Source organism: Carassius gibelio, chromosome B18, assembly GCF_023724105.1.
Source record: "Carassius gibelio isolate Cgi1373 ecotype wild population from Czech Republic chromosome B18, carGib1.2-hapl.c, whole genome shotgun sequence".
In the NCBI taxonomy this organism is placed as follows: domain Eukaryota; kingdom Metazoa; phylum Chordata; class Actinopteri; order Cypriniformes; family Cyprinidae; genus Carassius; species Carassius gibelio.
In genome coordinates, this window is record NC_068413.1 from 27,690,688 (window position 1) to 27,709,818 (window position 19,131).

Consider the following 19,131-nt stretch of genomic DNA (forward strand, 5'->3'; position numbering starts at 1 on the left):
TGTATTGAGAGGTACTGAGGACTTTGCAGCAGCCTACATTGATGATGTGGTGATTTACAGCTCGTCATGGGAAACCATCTGGAGTACCTGTTGGCTGTATTTTCAAGAATTTATGATGCTGGGCTGGTGGTTAACGCCACTAAATGTCATTTAGCAAAAGCCTGAGGTGTCTTATTTGGGGTATGTGTTGGGAGGTGGGGTAATTAACCCTTTGAAGTCGATTAACGCATATATGCGTTTTGAGTCATTTTCTCCGGATAACCCCGAAAAGAACTTAAATTACACTCTCAGTTTTAATCGTACAGATAAGAGCAATACATCAATCGAATCTGTAAAGGGTCTACTTTTTTTTGGATACAGACATAATAACAAAACACCTTTGTGCACTTATAAAATAAAGATAACACACAAGGTGCGCTGTCTGCAGCCTTTGTGTGCGCTGATCTTCATTTACAAACATGTCATTAAAATGAACTGTAACTCCGTGAATACTCAACGAAGAGACATGAGAGATATATCTATAGAAAGCCTAAAATGTCTACTTTTAAACTAAACAAGTGCTGCCGAAAACAAATATTCTGAGATAAAGTAATCCATATGAAAACAACACGATGTCTATTTTACATTTCTCCCTTCATCTAATGTGACCACGCCCCCGCGCTTAACGCGCTATTCAGATTCAAACTGAAGCACGTGGCTTGAATACGCCCACACAGAAGAAAAAGCAGCCAGACTGTTCTTCAAGTTTTTATTTTATTTTACTGTTTGCTGCGCGATGAGAGGAATAAGACATAAATCACTCCAAAAAGATGTGATGTGGTTGAGGATTTGAGAAATGGATTTTATTCACTTTATTCAGCAGAGATCATAAACATGAGTTAGTCTCTTTTTATTTATTTGTACTAGTTTTCACACAACGTGTAAACATTTTACTAGTTCCACACTATAATAATAATAAAAATACTTTTTCCAAACTATAATTCCTGACTAAATGTATAATCAAGTGAAACATTATGAAGTTTCAATAACAATATACAATACTATACCATTCAAAAGCTTGATGTAAATAATATAAATGTGACAAATAGAGATAACTCTAACAAATGTAAAAACAATGCAGTTCTTTCAATTTATTCCCCCTAAAAAAAACCTGAAAAATATTTTCAGCTCTTTTCAACATTAATAATAATAATAATAATGATGATGATGATAATAAATGTTTTTTGTTTTTTTTTGTAGAAAATAAGATTGTTAAAAGGATTTCTGAAGGATTGTGTGACTGGAGTAAGGATGCCTAAACATTTGTTTGAAAGTCAGCTTTGATTGTTCCTAATAAACTGTTTAACTGCTCCCCCAAGTGGATATTAAATTATGTTGTGGGATAATTAAATATATTCTTAATAAACTACAAACATAAAATTATATAGATTTATTTTATTCTCACATTCTTTCTTGTAAGTCCTCACTCAGTGGCACAGCTGAATGAGAGGCTCATTATGCAGCTCATTATGCAGGGCTTTGTCTTCTCAGCTGTAAATCACAATGATATTCATGATAGTTGATGCCTACTCGCATGTGACTTTTACCAACAAAAAGTGTCTTAGAAAATTTAATTCATTTTCAGTGAATGAGTAAACAAGATGATTTTCACATAATTTAGAAAGAAAAATTCTAGGCTACAAGCTCCAGTTCTCAACTTTTCCGGGAACCAATATTATGTATGTGTTTTATGGCCTTATTCAAGTGATTTAACATTTTTTTGTTTTTCACTAACCATGCATAACATTTTTTTTTTCTTAAAAATACAATCATGTACATGCATGCATTTCACATATTATTATAGCCCAGTTTGTGCTGATTACAATGATATTAGACTTTACCCATTTAGATATTTATAAGAAACTGAAAAAAGCACAAATATCAGGGCATGACAAAACTTCTCCAGGCCCCAAAAATACCCTTAGACTCCAGAGGGTTTTAAACCTCAAGTTGACAAAGTGGAGGCTGTACGTTCTTGCCCACCTCCAACAACCAAAAAACGGGTGAGGTCCTTTTTAGGCCTAGTAGGCTGGTACAGACGGTTTATTCCCAATTTTTCCACCCGAACAGCCGTACTCACAGACCTCACTCAGAAGTGCAGCTCCCAAAAGGTTGTGTGGTCACCTGAGTGTGAGGAGGCCTTTCAAGACCTCAAGGACTGTTTGTGTCAGGGGCCAGTGTTGCAAAGCCCCAAGTTTGATCTTTCTTTCACAGTGCAAACGGATGCATCAGGAGTAGGTTTAGGAGCCGTCCTGTTGCAAGGTGACAGCGAAAGTCGAAGGCCGGTGCAGTTTATTAGTCGGAAATTGTTCCCCCGTGAAGTGAGGTATTCTAATGTGGAGAAAGAGGCACTGGCTATCAAGTGGGCATTAGATTATTTGAAGTATTACCTCATTGGTAAAGACTTTACATTAGAGACTGATCATCGCGCCTTGTGGATCCACAGGATGAAAGACAGCAATGCCCGCATTACCCACTGTTTCCTTTCGCTGCAACCTTTTAAATTTCAAGTCAAATATAGGGCTGGAGCTCAGAGTGTTGTAGCTGATTTTTTGTCCCATCCCTATGATGAGTGACAGGCTTAAGGGGTGGGGTGTGTGATGACGGATGCTAGGGTGACCTCATCACTACTGCGATAGCAGCAGCATGTGGAGTCTGTATAAACAACTGTTTCATGTATCTTTACATTTGCTATTAATGTTTGAGTAATTCATGTGACTGTTGTAGTTTATTAGGTTTAAAATGTAAGTGTTTGCTCTGGTTCATTATGCTTTAATATTTATTTACAGTTATCTGCACATTGCAAACAGCCTCCTTGCACACAATGTACTTACCATATCCTGGTCCGGTGACTCCTCAAAGGAGGAGGCGGGACTACAGCTTCCCTTTTTCTTGTGTTGGGTCAAACCATTTCTACTTATACAGAGGGTATAAGGGTGAAGTTTAAGGGTTTAAACGGTTGAATGATCTTGTGTCTGCTTCAAAGGTTTTGGGCATTGATGCCCCTGCAGTTGGTATGGGTTTCGATGTAATGAGCCGGTCTTAGGCTATATAAGCCAGTCTAAACTGAACCTTGGGGAGAGAGGTGAGGGCATACTGCTTAACGTGTCTATGTAGATTTTGCTGCCTGTAGCAATTTGTTTTCTTTGGCCGTTTATATACCAAAGTTGGCACTGGTTTAAGTGTCTATTTGTTTTGTAAGTTTTGGGGTTATTTTGTACATTTGTTTGCATCTTTTTCTTTCACCTTAATATGTACACCCCTACTTCTCCACTGGCATTTAGTAAAAGTCCTCTTTGGATGACATCTGGGTTCTGAGCCTATCTACCACCTCCTCTCGATCACTCCAGGACATGTTATGACAATATTATTATAAAAATGGGAGAAAATGTAAAGGGTGGTTTGGTGATTTTGGTGCTTCTAAAGGCAGAGAGAGAGAGAGAGATCGCTTTTTTTGGCTCACGCTTTTCTTTTCGTAATTTTACAAGTTGCAAGTTATAAAAAACACAAGCAGTGTTTGATCACAGCCGGGTGTTCTCCGAGTCCGATGACTCATTATCAAACAGGTATTACACACAATGTTAAACAGAACCGGGACCCGAGGTAATAGATTCGGACCCGAGCCGGACCCGGCTGATCATTTAAAATATAGACCCTAACCCGTACGGGTTCCGGGTCGACAGGTCTTGGGTGCACTGTGAAGACCTCTAGCTTGAGCACAAGCAAATTTTCAACTTTATTGAAAACCCCTTCCATGTGGATGTGTCATCTCTCACTCCATCTATCACTCTGCTCTGCCCTACTCTGTGCTGCTCTAGAAAGTGAAATGGTAGAGTTGCATACAAAAGACAATTTCAAACTGGAACTCAGATCAGGTGTTTCGTTACTTATGTAGTTTGGTGTCTGAAGAAGATTTTACCACTTTGAAGCCTCTTGTGAAAAAAGTTATGTCCTTCTTTGTGAGCATACACACTTGTGAGTCAACATTCTCAACCATGAACACCATAAAGAGGAAACAGAGAAACCGCCTCACCAATGAACATCTTGAATGCCTCAAAGGATTGCAACAACAAGATACAAATACATTTATTAATTTACATTTATTCATTTAGCAGACGCTTTTAACCAAAGCAACTTACAAATGAGGACAATGGAAGCAATCAAAAACAACAAAAAGAGCAATGATATATAAATGTTTATATATATATATATATGCAATCAAAATTATTCCACCCCCTTGACCTGCAAGACATTTTGCTGCTGAGAACAACATTTTAGGAAATCAATTAAACAAAGGCATCAGTAAAGTATTAGAAAGAGTTGATTCATACACTTTGAGTGATTCTGAAAATGGAACATTGATAAATCATGATAAAATTCAAATTGGCTCTAAACATGCATGTTCAAAATTATATTTGTGGAGAATCTTTTCTTCTTTAATATCACCAATAAACGCTGTCTGTAAGTGTTTAGAAGCTTCTGTCATCTCTCTACTATAGTCTTGGCCCATTCCTCACCTGAAAAAGCTTCCAGATCACTGATAATCTTTGGTTTTCACATTGCCACTGCTTTCCTCAAATTCAACCAGATATTTGCAATGAGAATTAAGCCTGGAGACTGAACAGGTCACTCAAGTACATTCTATGACTGATCCCTGAACCAAACAGTAGTATATTTGAATGTGTACTTTGGGATGACTGTCCTGCAGGAAAGTCCATTGATCATCAGCTTCAGTCTTTGCACCAAAGGCATCACAATTCTTGTCAAAATGGCCTGATACTTCAAAGAATCCATGATGTCCTTCATACAGTCATGATTTCCACTTCCTTCTACAGTAAAGAAACGCCATAAAAGGACTGATCCACCTGCAAGTTTGACGATGGAGATGGTGTTCTTCTGCTTATGAGCTATGCCTTTTTTGCAGCAGACATACCGCTGATCCACAGGTCCAAAAAGTTCCAGTTTGGTCACATCACCCCATAAAACATTACTCCAAAGCACCACAGGTCTACACAATTGAATTTTATCAAGTTCAAGTTGGCTTTTTGTTCTTCTTGATCAAGAGTGGTATTCTGCAAGATGTCTCAACATGAAGCCCATTCTTGTCTAGTGTTCTTCTTACACAATTCATTGAAATGGTTTTCCTCCTTTCATCGGGTAATCTTGCAAGTCTTTGGTTATACATTGCAGGTTTTTCTCAGTTGCTCTGATTAAACATTTGCACGGGCTAACTGCATGTGTAACAGCTCAAACTAATTCTGTTTTTAAAAGAGTCTCTAAAGGCTTAATTGTGTTTTGAGACTGTTTTATTCGCCACCATGCAAATAAGTGATTTAAAAACAGCATTGTTGAATAGGGTTTGAATAATTATGACATAGCAGTATTATTAAAAAATCTTATAACTCAAAAATATTACATTATATATTGACTATCACTTTTAATATGCCAGTGAACTGTTATAGATGCAATTTTTATATTATCCTGGATCTTCAGAAAAGCTTGTATTTGTAAAGTACTGCAGTCTCTGAGGGGTTGAGTAATTTTGATTGCAACTGTATACACACACACACACACACACACACACACACACACACATATATATATATATATATATATATACAGTACAGACCAAATGTTTGGTCACACCTTCTCATTCAAAGAGTTTTATTTTCATGACTATGAAAATTGTAGATTCACACTGAAGGCATCAAAACTATGAATTAACACATGTGGAATTATATATGGAATTATATACATAACAAAAAAGTGTGAAAGAACTGAAAATGTCATATTCTAGGTTCTTCAAAGTAGCCACCTTTTGCTTTCATTACGGCTTTGCACACTTTTGGCATTCTCTTGATGAGCTTCAAGAGGTAGTCACCTGAAATGGTCTTCCAACAGTCTTGAAGGAGTTCCCCGAGAGATGCTTAGCACTTGTTGGCCCTTTTGCCTTCTGTCTGCGGTCCAGCTCACCCCTAAACCATCTCGATTGGGTTCAGGTCCGGTGACTGTGGAGGCCAGGTCATCTGGCGCAGCACCCCATCACTCTCCTTCTTGATCAAATAGCCCTTGATGCTTTCAGTGTGACTCTACAATTTTCACAGTCATAAAAAAAAAGAAAACTCTTTGAATGAGAAGAGAATGTTTGAATTGTTCCAAAAATACTCCTTCCGGTTTGTCACAAGTTTCGGAAAGTTTTTTTCGAGTATGGCTCTGTGTGACGTTAGATGGAGCGGAATTTCCTTATATGGGTCTTAAGGGTCTTCTGCCGGAAGAGCGCGCGCTCCCGTATAGCAGAGCAATGAGAGGCTGAGCACAGACATTCACTGATCAGAGCGAGAGCGTCGCGAAAAGTCACAAAAGAAGTGTGTTTTTGGTTGCCAGGGCAAGACAACCCTGCACAGATTACCAAAAAAAAAAACAGCATTAAGGGACCAGTGGATGGAGTTTATTTTTACAGAGCATCAACGGAGTTGTGCAAGTGTTTTTCAAGATTAACAGGATATTGAGTAAAAACGAGCATTTTTATAATATGTTTTTAATTTATTAAATACAATTGTTTCAGACCCACTTTATATTAAGTGGCCTTAACTACTATGTATTTACATTTTAATTAATAATTTAGTACAATGTACTTATTGTGTACATGCATGTTTTTACATTGTACTTATATTTAAAAAACCCAACACTCCTTAGCCTTTCCCCTTTCCCCTACCCCTCCGTTTTGCGCGTTCGCGTGAAGGGGTAGGGGTGTCTCGATTCTCTTTTGGTTGGAGGGGAAGGGGTAAGGGGAAGGGCCAGATAGCCCTTCAAATGAAGGGGTATGAATTATCTCGGCAACATGACTGCTACAGCGAACAAAACGTTTTTTTTTTAGCATAAATAAAGATTTTAACGAAAAGTAATCATTTGTTTTATGTTATATGCAATTGTGAGTTCATATTACTGGTCATGTTACTGTAAGAAATGTTTGCAAAAAAAAAAAATCGCTAATATTTGCTAATGTCATATAATTACAGACTGCATGATAGTGCCACAGCATATGTCTGATCAGGGCGATTACTGCCGTAGACATTGATGGGGGCAAGTCCCCCCAATAATAACAAATCGCTTAGCCATTTTCTCAAATATTGCCTATTTGAGAGAGAGAGAGAGAGAGAGAGAGAGAGAGAGAGAGAGAGAGAAATGGAAGTTGCGTGTATTCGCGTCTGTGCATTTATCTTTTTTGAGTGAGTTTACTTAAAAACAGCGATTGTATCCTCTCGTCGCTGGAAAATATAATGTAGTGATTCAGTATTCAAACTGTATTTAATAAAAGTCGTGGGGCAGCATTGACAAGTTTATTTTCTCCTGGATGTGTGAGCTGCGCAATTTCCGATGTGTGTGTCAGTAAGCAGCTCATTAATACAGAACGATAATTAAAGGCTCTAATGCACACCAGTATATGTCTGTGTTGTAAGAGCTAGACGACGAATGATGGCATGTGACGTTATGGTAGTGGTGCCCAATCTTTAGGGGAATATTTTCTCCCCTACCCCTTGACACTCTGTTTCAAGGGACAAGGGGAAGGGGTAGGCAGAGGGGTAGGCAAAGGGGTATAAATTAGAATTGGGATTGGGCCTTGTTAGGATGTACCGGCCGCCAGGTGTAAATAAGATAATAGGGAACAAATTGCACAGTTCAGAGTGATTTTAATCCCCAGGGTGCAAAAATAGTTCTCCAGAGTGCGCAATGTAGCAATAGTCAAAAACAAAGCAAAAAAGAGCAAAACAAAAAGTTATTTACAATATACCAACAAATGTAAATTTGGACTATGCCAATATCTAGGCCCAAAAATACAGGTGTAATTCAGCCTCTCCATACAACCCACCTCTCCCCTGAAATGGCTGCCTTTTAAAGCTTTGGCTCCTCCTATATTTGGAACATACCATGTTAAGGGGGGGAATTCTATAATTTACAATCAGGTGATAAGATAAAACCATAATAACATCATTATAGTTTGGCTTTACAACATACATCACCTATATCTATAACAGTTTAAAATGCTCAAAGACAATAAAGATATGACTTACAAGGAGACACTTACATACATGGTGTTCTCCCTCCCATATGAGGTCAAAACCGGATGGAGAAATCTGCCATGAGCAAATGTTAGCTTAAATATAGCTACTTCCCATGTGGACAAGTTTGCCAAAGTGAGGAATGCAACAGAAGGTATGTCTAGCTGTTTGAAATGTATTGAAGTTACCTTGATAATTAAATTAAATGAAATAAACACTTATGTAAAGTATTCTGGTCTTCTTTTCTTGTGCTGAACACTAAACATTTAAACAAATAACATTTAACAGACAAAAACAAAACTAACTACTTGAGGTGAAAACTGGGATGTCACAACACCAAAATTAGCGCTACACACATACAACTATACAAGGATGGTATATTTTTGCCGGCATTTAGTTTGTATGTGTAATGGTGGAAAATGTTTGTTGTGTGCACATGCCCATACTCAATCCCTTCACAATAAAAGTCCTAGGTCACAGTCAGTCTGTGACAGGCCTAAAGCTGTATAACAACCTCCTTCCTCCTAGGAATGGATTTCTCTAGATTTTGGAGTGGTTCTGTGGAATTTTTTTCCTATTCAACCAGTAGAGCATTTATGAGGTCAGGCACTGATGTTGGACGAGAAGGTCTGGCTCGTAATCTCAGAGGTAAGTTGGCTCTTCATATATTTACTATTGTGTTAATAAAGGTGATTATCTGAACATGCTAATCCTGAACTTTGCTAATTAAACATCATTTGATGGCGTTGAGGTCAGGGCTCAAGTTCTTCAACAACAAACCCATTCAACCATGTCTTTATGGACCTGGATTTGTGTGCTGGGACAGAGTCATGATGAAATAGGAAAAGGCATTTTCCAAAATGTATTGGTATGTTAAAGCATTAAGATTTCCCTTCTGGAAGTAAGAGGCCTAGCCTAACCCCTGAAGAACAGCCCCATGCCAATATTCATCCTCCACCAAACTATACAGTTTGAACAGTGCAGTCAGGAAGGTAACATTTTAATGGCATCTTCCAAACCCTAGACTCATTCATCAGACTGCCAAACAGAGAAGTGTGATTCATCACTCCACGTAACACATTTCCACTGCTCCAGAGTGGCAGCATGCTTTACATCAGAGGTCTCCAACATGTCGCTCGCAAACTACCAGTAGCTCATGGCCAAGACATATTCTTCATCCAATCAGAGTGAGATAATATAGACAGATGTCCAACCCCCACTATTACAAATAAATGATCTGTTTAGACATATCGGCCGTGAGGTTATTTTAATAATGTAGTTTAGTATTTTAATTATCATTATACTTGTATTCAGTATAAATTTGTAAACCCATGTTTGCTCAGTGTTAAGCAAAGTTAGTCAGAGTCCCATTTAGGTGCAACACATTTTTATTTCAATGTTTATGCAGACAAAATGTTCATAGCGCTCCAACATAAAACTGATTTCAGTGTGTGTATCAGTAGTTTTTGAACATTTCTAGAACATTTTAACATGTATAATACCATGTTATACCATGTATAACAGTTTGGATTGATTAATTATTTAAGAAATTTAGGTATTGTATAACATGGGTAGCTCTTGTCCACTTTCATATTGAAAAAGTAGGTCTCAAATGAAAAAAAAGGTTAGAGACTCCTGCTTTACTCCAATCCATGAGATGCTTGGCATTTTACTTGATGTGAGACTGAAAGATGAAACGATTAATTGATAGCATTCTATTATTACAGTACCATGCTTGAATTTACATGAAAACTAAAATTTCCCAGCAGATGCCCAAGCTCAAGCAGACTGCAAATGTGGCCAGAGCAATAAACTGCAATGCCCATAATGTAAGATGCCTAAGACAGTGCAGCAGGAAGACAGGTAGGACAGCTAATTTGCCCTTGCAGACACTAAGATAAATATGCCGGAATTCAAATAAGTTTAAAATAAAGAGGACATTTATAATATAACACAACCAAGAAACACATGACATCATGATAAAAAAAAATTATCTTTTTACTACTTTAATTACTTTAATAAAAATTATCTTTTTATTACTTTAATTAGAGTGTGCCTGCAAGGTGCCTCCAAGGCTAATACATATATCAAAATGATGTTAGTGGAGGAAGAAAGTCAGATCAACGCCAGTCCACATATTCATAATTCACAATCTATGAACCTTTAATACATAGGCATAAATCAAAGTAGCATCAGTTATTAATTAATTTAACTGTCCTTGTCTGTTTACATTTACAATAGAATTGTCCCAATACTGGAACAGTGAACTGCATGTGTGAATGGTTAGACCATGCCTATACAAGCCAGCAAAGCAATTCTTAGCAAAACAGCAGTCAATCATGTCAATGTGTCTGAATAAGAGCCTCTGCCTGTCTCAGTGTGCATTGTGTTAATGACACTACACATTCAGTGTGGAAATACACATAAATGGCTTGTTTGTGTGTTGTAATGAAAATAATCTACATAATAATTTGTCCATTTGTAGGGATTGTCTACGCATTAACACTATTGTAATGTTAATTGAATGGCTTCCTTTCCATGGTTCTATTGTAACTGGATAAATCTGTTTTGGAAAGCATGCAGTAAATTTATTTTCTGTTAAACTCATCAGCTCCATTAACACTCAACATGAATAATCCTTTCACTTCAGCACAGTCCAGCTCCTGCAGAGCAGTGCATATCTATGCTTTATGATTTACCCAGGTAAACATTAAATAAATCCGAGATAAAGCCAATGCAGCTATCTTTTAGTGATTCAAATACTTAATAATAACCATTCAGGTTGCTGTGGTGGAGAAAATGTAGTTTAATGTTATAAGCAATTCAGAAGTGCCAGAAGAAAAACAATCATCAGTAGTACTGGTTTTAGAATTTATTTTTGTTACACTCAAATTAATGTGTAGATATGTCAACAGACTCACAGTATCGGTCTAAACATTACAAAGTCAAACATTTGTACATGTGATGTGATCTAGAAAAAACCCAACACATGGTGAAATTTTACCTTTTTTAGGTTTTGATACCATATGAAAGCTAAGTTCAAGCCCTTTACAAAACTCTTTTCATTTTGTCCGTATGTTATGTTATCCAAGTTATGGCTATCTAAAGTTGGAATTTGAGAAAAACGGGTTTAAACTGAGATGGGTTTCACTTTCACTTCTACTTAACAATCGATGTCTGTCAGGAGTGCTATACTGCATCATTACACAAACAGACTAACATTACCCTGAAGAGGACAGTTTTCAGTTACAGGACAGCTGAAATTAGTTGGTTTAATCAACTCTAAATTGACTGACTCTGAGTTGAGCTCGTGCACCACAACTTTAAAAAAACATTATCAATGGAGCGCCGATATTACGATTCACCATGGCAACAGCTCCCGCCAAAAAGCTGTCTGCATACTTCAGACTCAATACAAATGTAATTCTTCTCAGTGTTATAATATCACAGGTGAAATATCACCCGTTGGATGTGGCGCTGGGACATTTTCAGGAAATTCAAAAAATGGGTCATATGTAAAATTTTTTTTCAAAATTAGGATTTCATTCAATTATCATTAAGAATGATAATTGAATGAAATCCTAATTTTGAAATTTTTTTTTACATATGACCCATTTTTTGAATTTCCTGAAAATGTCCCAGCGCCACATCCAACGGGTTTTTCCAGATCGCATCACACACACACACACACACACACACACACACACACACACACACACACACACACACACACACACACACACACATATATTGTGGATGAATCATTCACAGTAAGATGCATATTCCTGTGAATGTGCTTCTAATTCATTAGCCAATATAGGTAAATAACTAGAATAATAGTGGTTGTGTCTACTATTAGGTTAAAAATTTGGTGGATAACATGCATTGACAATAGATTTAGGGCAAATATTACTTTCATGCAAACCTTCCTGTAACACATATGACTCACATATTTAACTGTAAGCACCGTATATAGTAAGAGCAATAAAAATGTATTGTACTTACAGTGAAGCTGAGAAAATTCGTTATTATTATAATAATTCTATTATTATGATTTAGATATCAAAAATGAAGATACAGAAGAAAAAAAAATTATATATATATATATATATATATATATATATATATATATATATTTTTTAAAGGTGCCATAGAATGCATTGATACAATATTTTAAAATTGTTCTCAGATGTCCCCAGAGTGTGTATATTAAGTTTTAGTCTCAAAATACCCCACAGATACTTTTTTGTAGCTTGTTGAAGTTGGCACTTTTAGGGTATGAGCCAAAACGCGCGGTTATTTGTGTTTGTCCCCTTTAAATGAAAATGAGCTGCTGCTCCAGTCTCCCTTATTAGACGAGTGCGGAACCGAAGCTACGGTTTAACTGGTCGTGACCATGTTACCGACTACACTTGTTTCCAAATGCAATTTTTTAACTACCGCATTGCTACTTACGAGCATTCTGGTAGGACATGAATGCAGCATCAGTGAAAACAGGCAGAGACAATGGTAGCTTTAGCAACATTAGCCTTATGTTGGTATTGATCCCTCTTTCAGAAGCAATCTTTGCACAACTCCAGCGCTGAACTGACCCTCGTTTGTGAGGCAGTTCGGTGTAAAATGTTAGCACAAATGTATAGGACTTTTCAATTTTTTTCCCGGGACATTTCCTTCGAAAATGAAAGTTAACCACCGTGTTGTCAATGGTCTATGGAGACTCCTATGTTCACTGGTTCATCCCAACACACAACACTTTTAATGGCTCTTTGGCATTGACATTGTTTCTCCAGCAGCTACAGCAAGAGAACAGTAATGGCGGACCACTGTTTCTCACTCAGGGCAGTGTATATGCTAATAGGGCAGATAGCGTCACAGGTGGGCGGGACTTTCACTAGTTTCACTTTTTAGTAACTTTCACTTTAGTTTTTTATAACATCTTTATAAAAAACTAAAATGATCTGATATTTGTATGGGCGTCTGCAATGACATACACAATATGATATAATTTCCTGTAATTGTAGTTTTCTTGTTACCTGACAACAAAATGGAGTAACTCCCCTTAAATCTCTTATGTCTGTTAAATGTGTGTGATCTTACCTGTCTGGGTGTCCTTTCTGATTTACTCCTGCACCACTCCCAGTCAGACAGCTCGATTTTACGACACTCCTCATGGGACAGCCTCCTCTCAGGACCATCGAATACAGATGAGTTGTCGAGGTGAAGATCCTCACAAACGCAGGTAGAGACATGAGGGGAGACACTGCATGGTCCGTCTCTTTCTGTGGAGCTCTGAGGCTGGCTGTCTGCTCTCTCTTCAAGCAGCAGCTCGCTGTGGAGGGAGCTGTCCTCCACTGCCGTGGTGCTGAACTTACCGATCTGACCACTGTCCAGCACTGCCACTCTGCTCTCAGAGAAATCGCAGCTGTATAAACTGTTAAAAGATGGTTTCTCAAAGGAAGGTGTCTTGATGTGGGAGATCTTGTAAATGTCATAGCCTTGCTGGAATGAGAGGTTGAATTCAAATTTCCTTTTTTTAGCTGCAAAGAACACATAAATAGTAATGTGGCAATGTGGAAAGCTATTTTGATTTTATTTCTCACACACACATAAATAAGTTATTTCTGGAAGACATATACAAAAACATACCATTTATAAAACATTTTAAATGGATTGTTTAAAATAAACCACCAGGTTATTTCAATAAACCTATATAAAAATCCATAAAAACAAAACAGTCTACATGAGGCTAATGGGGTTATTTATCAGTGTACAAACCGTTGGAAACCTCTGATCCTAAGCTTTGACGGCAGTTGATGAAGCAGCCACACGGCAGATGGATCCAGCGCTCAGAAAGCATGAACACAGGGGTGACCGCCGCTGAGAGCAAGGTCAGGAAAAAACAGAGAGTCTCCAAGGACGAGCTGTGCATATCAACAGCATGACTCACCAGGATTTGGGTCTGCAAGGGCAACATTGCCAGTAAAAAGTATTTATGAAAATTATTTCAGGATGTTTCAACAGGCCAAATAATAATAAAACAGAAAAATGAAATTTAAAGAAACATTTACAATGGCAGGATATACCGAAAGGTCAGTCTATATCATTGCCTTCAATGAAGTTGAACAGAAAATATATCTATGAATATAGTCGAAGAACACATTTTAGACTGCTGCACTTTCTGTGGTTTCTAAGATTTCAAAAACTAATAAACCTAACGAAAAGCACAAGGTTCTCTTTCAAAAAGGCCAGTTCTCTGAGGAACTTACATCATGAAGCTCCTGCTTGCAGTCTAAAAGCAGTCAACAGTTTCCCCAGTCACCCACTGTAAGGGCACAGCAAAGGCTTTGAGGCACTTGAAATATTAAATTCCTTGACTTCATAGGAAGAACTCCCATCCAGAGTATTCTTCCAGTGTAGCAGTCTAAAGTAGAAATTTTGGTGTGATCGCTTTTGGACCAGTAACTGATATGGGATTGGATCTATTTTTTTTATATATATTCTTCACTTTTTCGCACAATAATCAATGATCATTAGACTACAACATTAATCCATAACATTCATTATGAGCATACTGAAAAACTAAATATTGCAAACTTGACTATCATCAGTGGTTGTTAATCTTTTTTTCCTAAATGAGGTCTGCATTTTCTTTTAGACAGTGTAACAATAATTAATAGCTCAGTGTTACAAATAAATTATTTTTCAAGTGGAAAGTAATTGTTTTTATATATCTCACCATCATTGGCATCCACAGAATAATTCGTGCCATGGCCAGAATCATCGAGAAGCGCTTCTGAGAGAAAAACACAGGGGAATGTCGTGAACTATGAGCTTCATCTTTCTGGAAATGACCGGTTGCTGGAGAGTATGAGAACGAATACGCCTCCGTTTTGTTCTTAAAACTGTCAGGGTTTGAGTTGAATTCGTTGTAAGCTCCCAAACTTTTCTCCAAGCTATCCCGTGACAGAGAGGGGATCTCACACAGTGGAGCCGACCCGGCAATTTCAAAATAGCTCGGGTAAATTGTTCTCAGGGCCTCCGTGGAGCACATGAGCTGGTATATGAGAGGAATAGAGCAAACTACCAGCCCACAGAAACACAGTGAGTAAATGGCGAACAGCAGTAGCACGTACAGGCTGTCGTTCTCCGGGAGACAGCCGAGAGAAGCGGGGGCGAAGCGACCCCAGCCACACACGGGCAGTACGCTGACCGCGAGACTCACAGTCCACACCGCCACCACAGCCACAAACACCCCGAGAGGTCGGTTAGCCGTCTGATACACTCCAAAGCGTTTTGTCACGTAAAAAGTGTAGGCAACTATGAGACAGGCTTTCATATTGCTTGACAACCCTTGAAAAACGTAAAGGAGACCAGAAAGAGTGCACATTGCGCCCGACCGGTTCGCATCTCCGCTCCTCCATTGCAAGATCATGAAGAGCGTGAGCGGAACGACGCTGATCAGGTCGTCTATTGATAAAGAAGCCACTATCAGACAAAGGGAAGACTTGCTTCTCATCCTGAGCAGCGACATAAGCGAGTACAAACCTCCCAAGCAAGTTACAGTGGCGATGGCGAAGGATAAACCAAAGATAAGCTGCCAGTTGCCCTCGACCGCTTCCACGTCCTCATATTGGTTGGTTTTGTTGGACAAAGGTGAGGCATGTGTCGCCGACATTTTCCCTCGGTCTAACTTTCACGACCTCACTCGTCTCATTCCCTCTCAGAGGAACCGGCGATCAGACCGAACGCATGGAAGTTTCCTCCAGCTACAGCGTTCCACAAAATGTAATAGTTCTCCATCCGTTGGTCTTTACGCACTTGTGTTCAACAAACGTAGTGCATAATATAACAATTTTCCATTCAGCCTGCTACTTGTACGACGGTGGCATTGTGGTTTCTTCTCCGAGCATGTGTGAATAGATGTGTCGCGCGCTTAGGTTTCTTCAGTATGAATGAGCTCTTAGATGGGTGATGTTATACAGGGGTGGAGCCACCTTCATCTGTCACTGCTGGACGAGGAACATGCGTTTTGTGTAAAAGACTAATACTGTAGGCTTTGGCTATATTACATTTGTTAGGTACCACAATAAATGATCATAGACCGGGAGAGCCACAAATTATTCAAATCCTATGCAGCCTACAGAATACTCATATGCATGTATCATACAGTATTTCAGCATTAGGGGATGCCACTGTGATATCTGTGCGTTTTTTAAACGTATAGTAACAGTGCCCCAAATCTACTTTTCATTATATATATATATATATGTATAAAACCACCATAAAATTACACATCCAATTAGGCCTTTCATTAAGTAGTGACACCATGTAATAATAATAAAAAATAATAATGATGATGATGATAATATGCATACAAGATAAAAAAAAAATTGCAAGAAACATAAATATTTTGATTAAATGTAGCAAAATGTAAAGTGCCAGGGAGGGATCTCTGGGCTAGTCCTTTTATTGGTTTGCATTGCCTTGCTTTTTGCATCCTAATTTATTTGCATCTAAATTTAGATCTACATGTTCTGAATGCCAAAATGTATAAAATGTATTTTAGACTTAATGTGGTTAAATATAATACAATGTTTCACCATAGTAAGGTATAAACCACATATTTAAATAGTTTTTCCCCCAGTTAAAACAACTAATGCTTTTCAGTGAAAATTGTGATCTAAATTACTGATATTTCCAAATTAGCTATGACAACATTTCTAACTTACCTGTTAACAGAATTCAATTTCTGTGATTCTGAGATAATTCAAGGCAAATAAATAAAATAGGATACAGTTTGGAGTGTCCAATAAGTTGCACTCTTAGGATAAGTTCTGTAAATAAAAAATGCTGCTACTGATCCAAAATGTCTCCTTAGGGAAATGTATATGCACTGTTTATCATACATCAGTCTTTTGCTGTATTGTTTACATAATGGTAGCTATGAATTAGCTGTGTAGACCTGTGTTAGGTTTCAATAGTTCAGGAGACTAATGACATATTTCATTAGTATAATAATAAATATGCAGCTACTATAATACAAAAATATCTTTAAAAACATTGGAAAATCAGTGATTTAATGTCTGTCAGTCTCACAGAATTAAGATAAACAGTATACAATATTAGTAAGTTAGTTAGACAACTCTCAAAACATGCCTTGCCCATGTTATTTAAAAACACCCATATTCAAAATGTTTTTATATGAATGAATGAATGAATGTCTATGAGTCAAACCGATATCAAAATCTTAATTTTGATCACCCTTCACCTTCAATATACAAGCTTAGACATACACTTTCTATTTGTCCTTGAAGCAAATAATCACCGTATTGTTTTCAAAACAGACTCCTATATCCAACCTTAATCAATTTAAGGGGGCAGTGAGAGAACTAAGCATAATACATTCCTTCCTAAAGCTGAATTTATCCACTGAATGTTTTGTTATTTCATCTGCAATTAATGTAATACAATAATTGAAGCAAATGCCAGTCTGCATGTGAAACAGTATGTATTGTAATATGATTAAAGTCAGTCTCATGACCTCTACAGGCAGACCACAGACACAGCTGGATTAAGAGGAAGAATTGATCAGCAGCTTCACTTAGAAAGCTTGCTTACATTGACTGGATTTATTATTATTATTATTATTATTATTATTATTATTATTCTGCATGAGATTGTACCAGGGTATGTTCGTAATCTAACCTTGGTGAAAAAGAATGGGGAAAAGTTTCTTTAAATGGCCAGTATTGTTTATTATTGTATAAAGCAAGGAAGAGAGAGATATTTAATTAATTAGATGTTGTCATGAAATATCTACAGTAGTTCATTATTATTGAATTTTACATATAATTCAATCAAAGCATGTAGACATCAGGGGTGTATTCCAGAAAGCAGGGTTAACTTACCGTGAACTAAACCCTGAACTCTCGGTTGATTAACCCCAAACCTTGCTTACTCGAGGTATGTGGTTCCAAAAACGCTACCGGGAGTAAGTTCATTCAACTCAGAGTATGTTCCTGGTTAAGACTCAAGACATTCTCAACAGAGTGACGAATCGACGAGTCACTATAGAAATGGACGCTAAGAAAAAGCGCGCCAAGCTGTTTCTTTCTTCTTCTTTTGTTCATTAGTTGTTTACATTCTTAGTGCATATCGCCAACTAATTGATGGATGTGCAATCGTTTTTATTTTTATTTCCATTTAATCTTTAATCTTTAATCCTTGAGAATGTAAATTATATTGTTTGTTTTATGCTAATTATACATTAAGTCATATCAGATATGTATTTTGATTTAGAATTTAGACATTATAGAAAATACCACTCCATGTGTGAGATATTACATGTAATAAATAAAATATATAAATATATATAAGTTAAACATGACCTTGTCATTGTGTTTTATAATTTATGCATACGTCTTAATACATAATTTATAGATAACTCTTATATATCCCAATAAAAGAAATAATCATATTAGAATAATATATTAACTTATTTATTACTTATATTAGCGCTTCCTCATTAACATATCATATATATATATATATATATATATATATATATATAAAATAGGCTATATTACATATTGTAATATTATATAATGTTCTGTCACGCCCACTGAAGGCTCGCTGAAGTGATCTAACCCTGGAACATAACCTGCTCTGGAGCAGGTTAAGTTTAGAGAGTGAGTTGCTATGACTACTAACATACCCTGAAAGTTACCTCCGTTTTTGGAACCGAAATTTGAGGTTATCCGCTTACTTACTCTTAAACATACCCGGGTATGTCACATAACCTGCTTTCTGGAATACCCCCCTGATTGACATGTAATGTGTTTGGTCAGGTTATGTATTCAAGGGTGAACAGCGTTGTGTGTGTAAGCATGGCCTTGTCCTCTGTTACTGACATGCTCAAGGCTAAAGCTCGAGTAATGTGTTTTTTCAGCATTCAAGTAAGAAAAAACGGATCATTTCATATTATTTGGAAGTTTACTTTTATTAATTTAATATAATTTTAAACATTATTTTG

At 37.2% G+C, this 19,131-nt stretch overlaps 1 protein-coding gene across 1 annotated transcript in view; it reads right to left on the reverse strand.

Moving 5' to 3' along the window:
* LOC127977378 (probable G-protein coupled receptor 149) overlaps positions 1 to 18,420 on the reverse strand; it is a 41,626-nt gene extending 23,206 nt beyond the window's left edge. The window contains exons 1-3 of the mRNA XM_052582256.1: positions 14,836 to 18,420; positions 13,875 to 14,058; positions 13,197 to 13,636 (exon numbers count right to left, since the gene is read on the reverse strand). Of these exons, the coding sequence (XP_052438216.1) occupies positions 13,197 to 13,636; positions 13,875 to 14,058; positions 14,836 to 15,774 (1,563 nt within the window). The 5' untranslated portion in view covers positions 15,775 to 18,420. The remainder of the gene's footprint in view (positions 1 to 13,196; positions 13,637 to 13,874; positions 14,059 to 14,835) is intronic.
* Between the last annotated feature and the right edge of the window lie 711 nt (positions 18,421 to 19,131).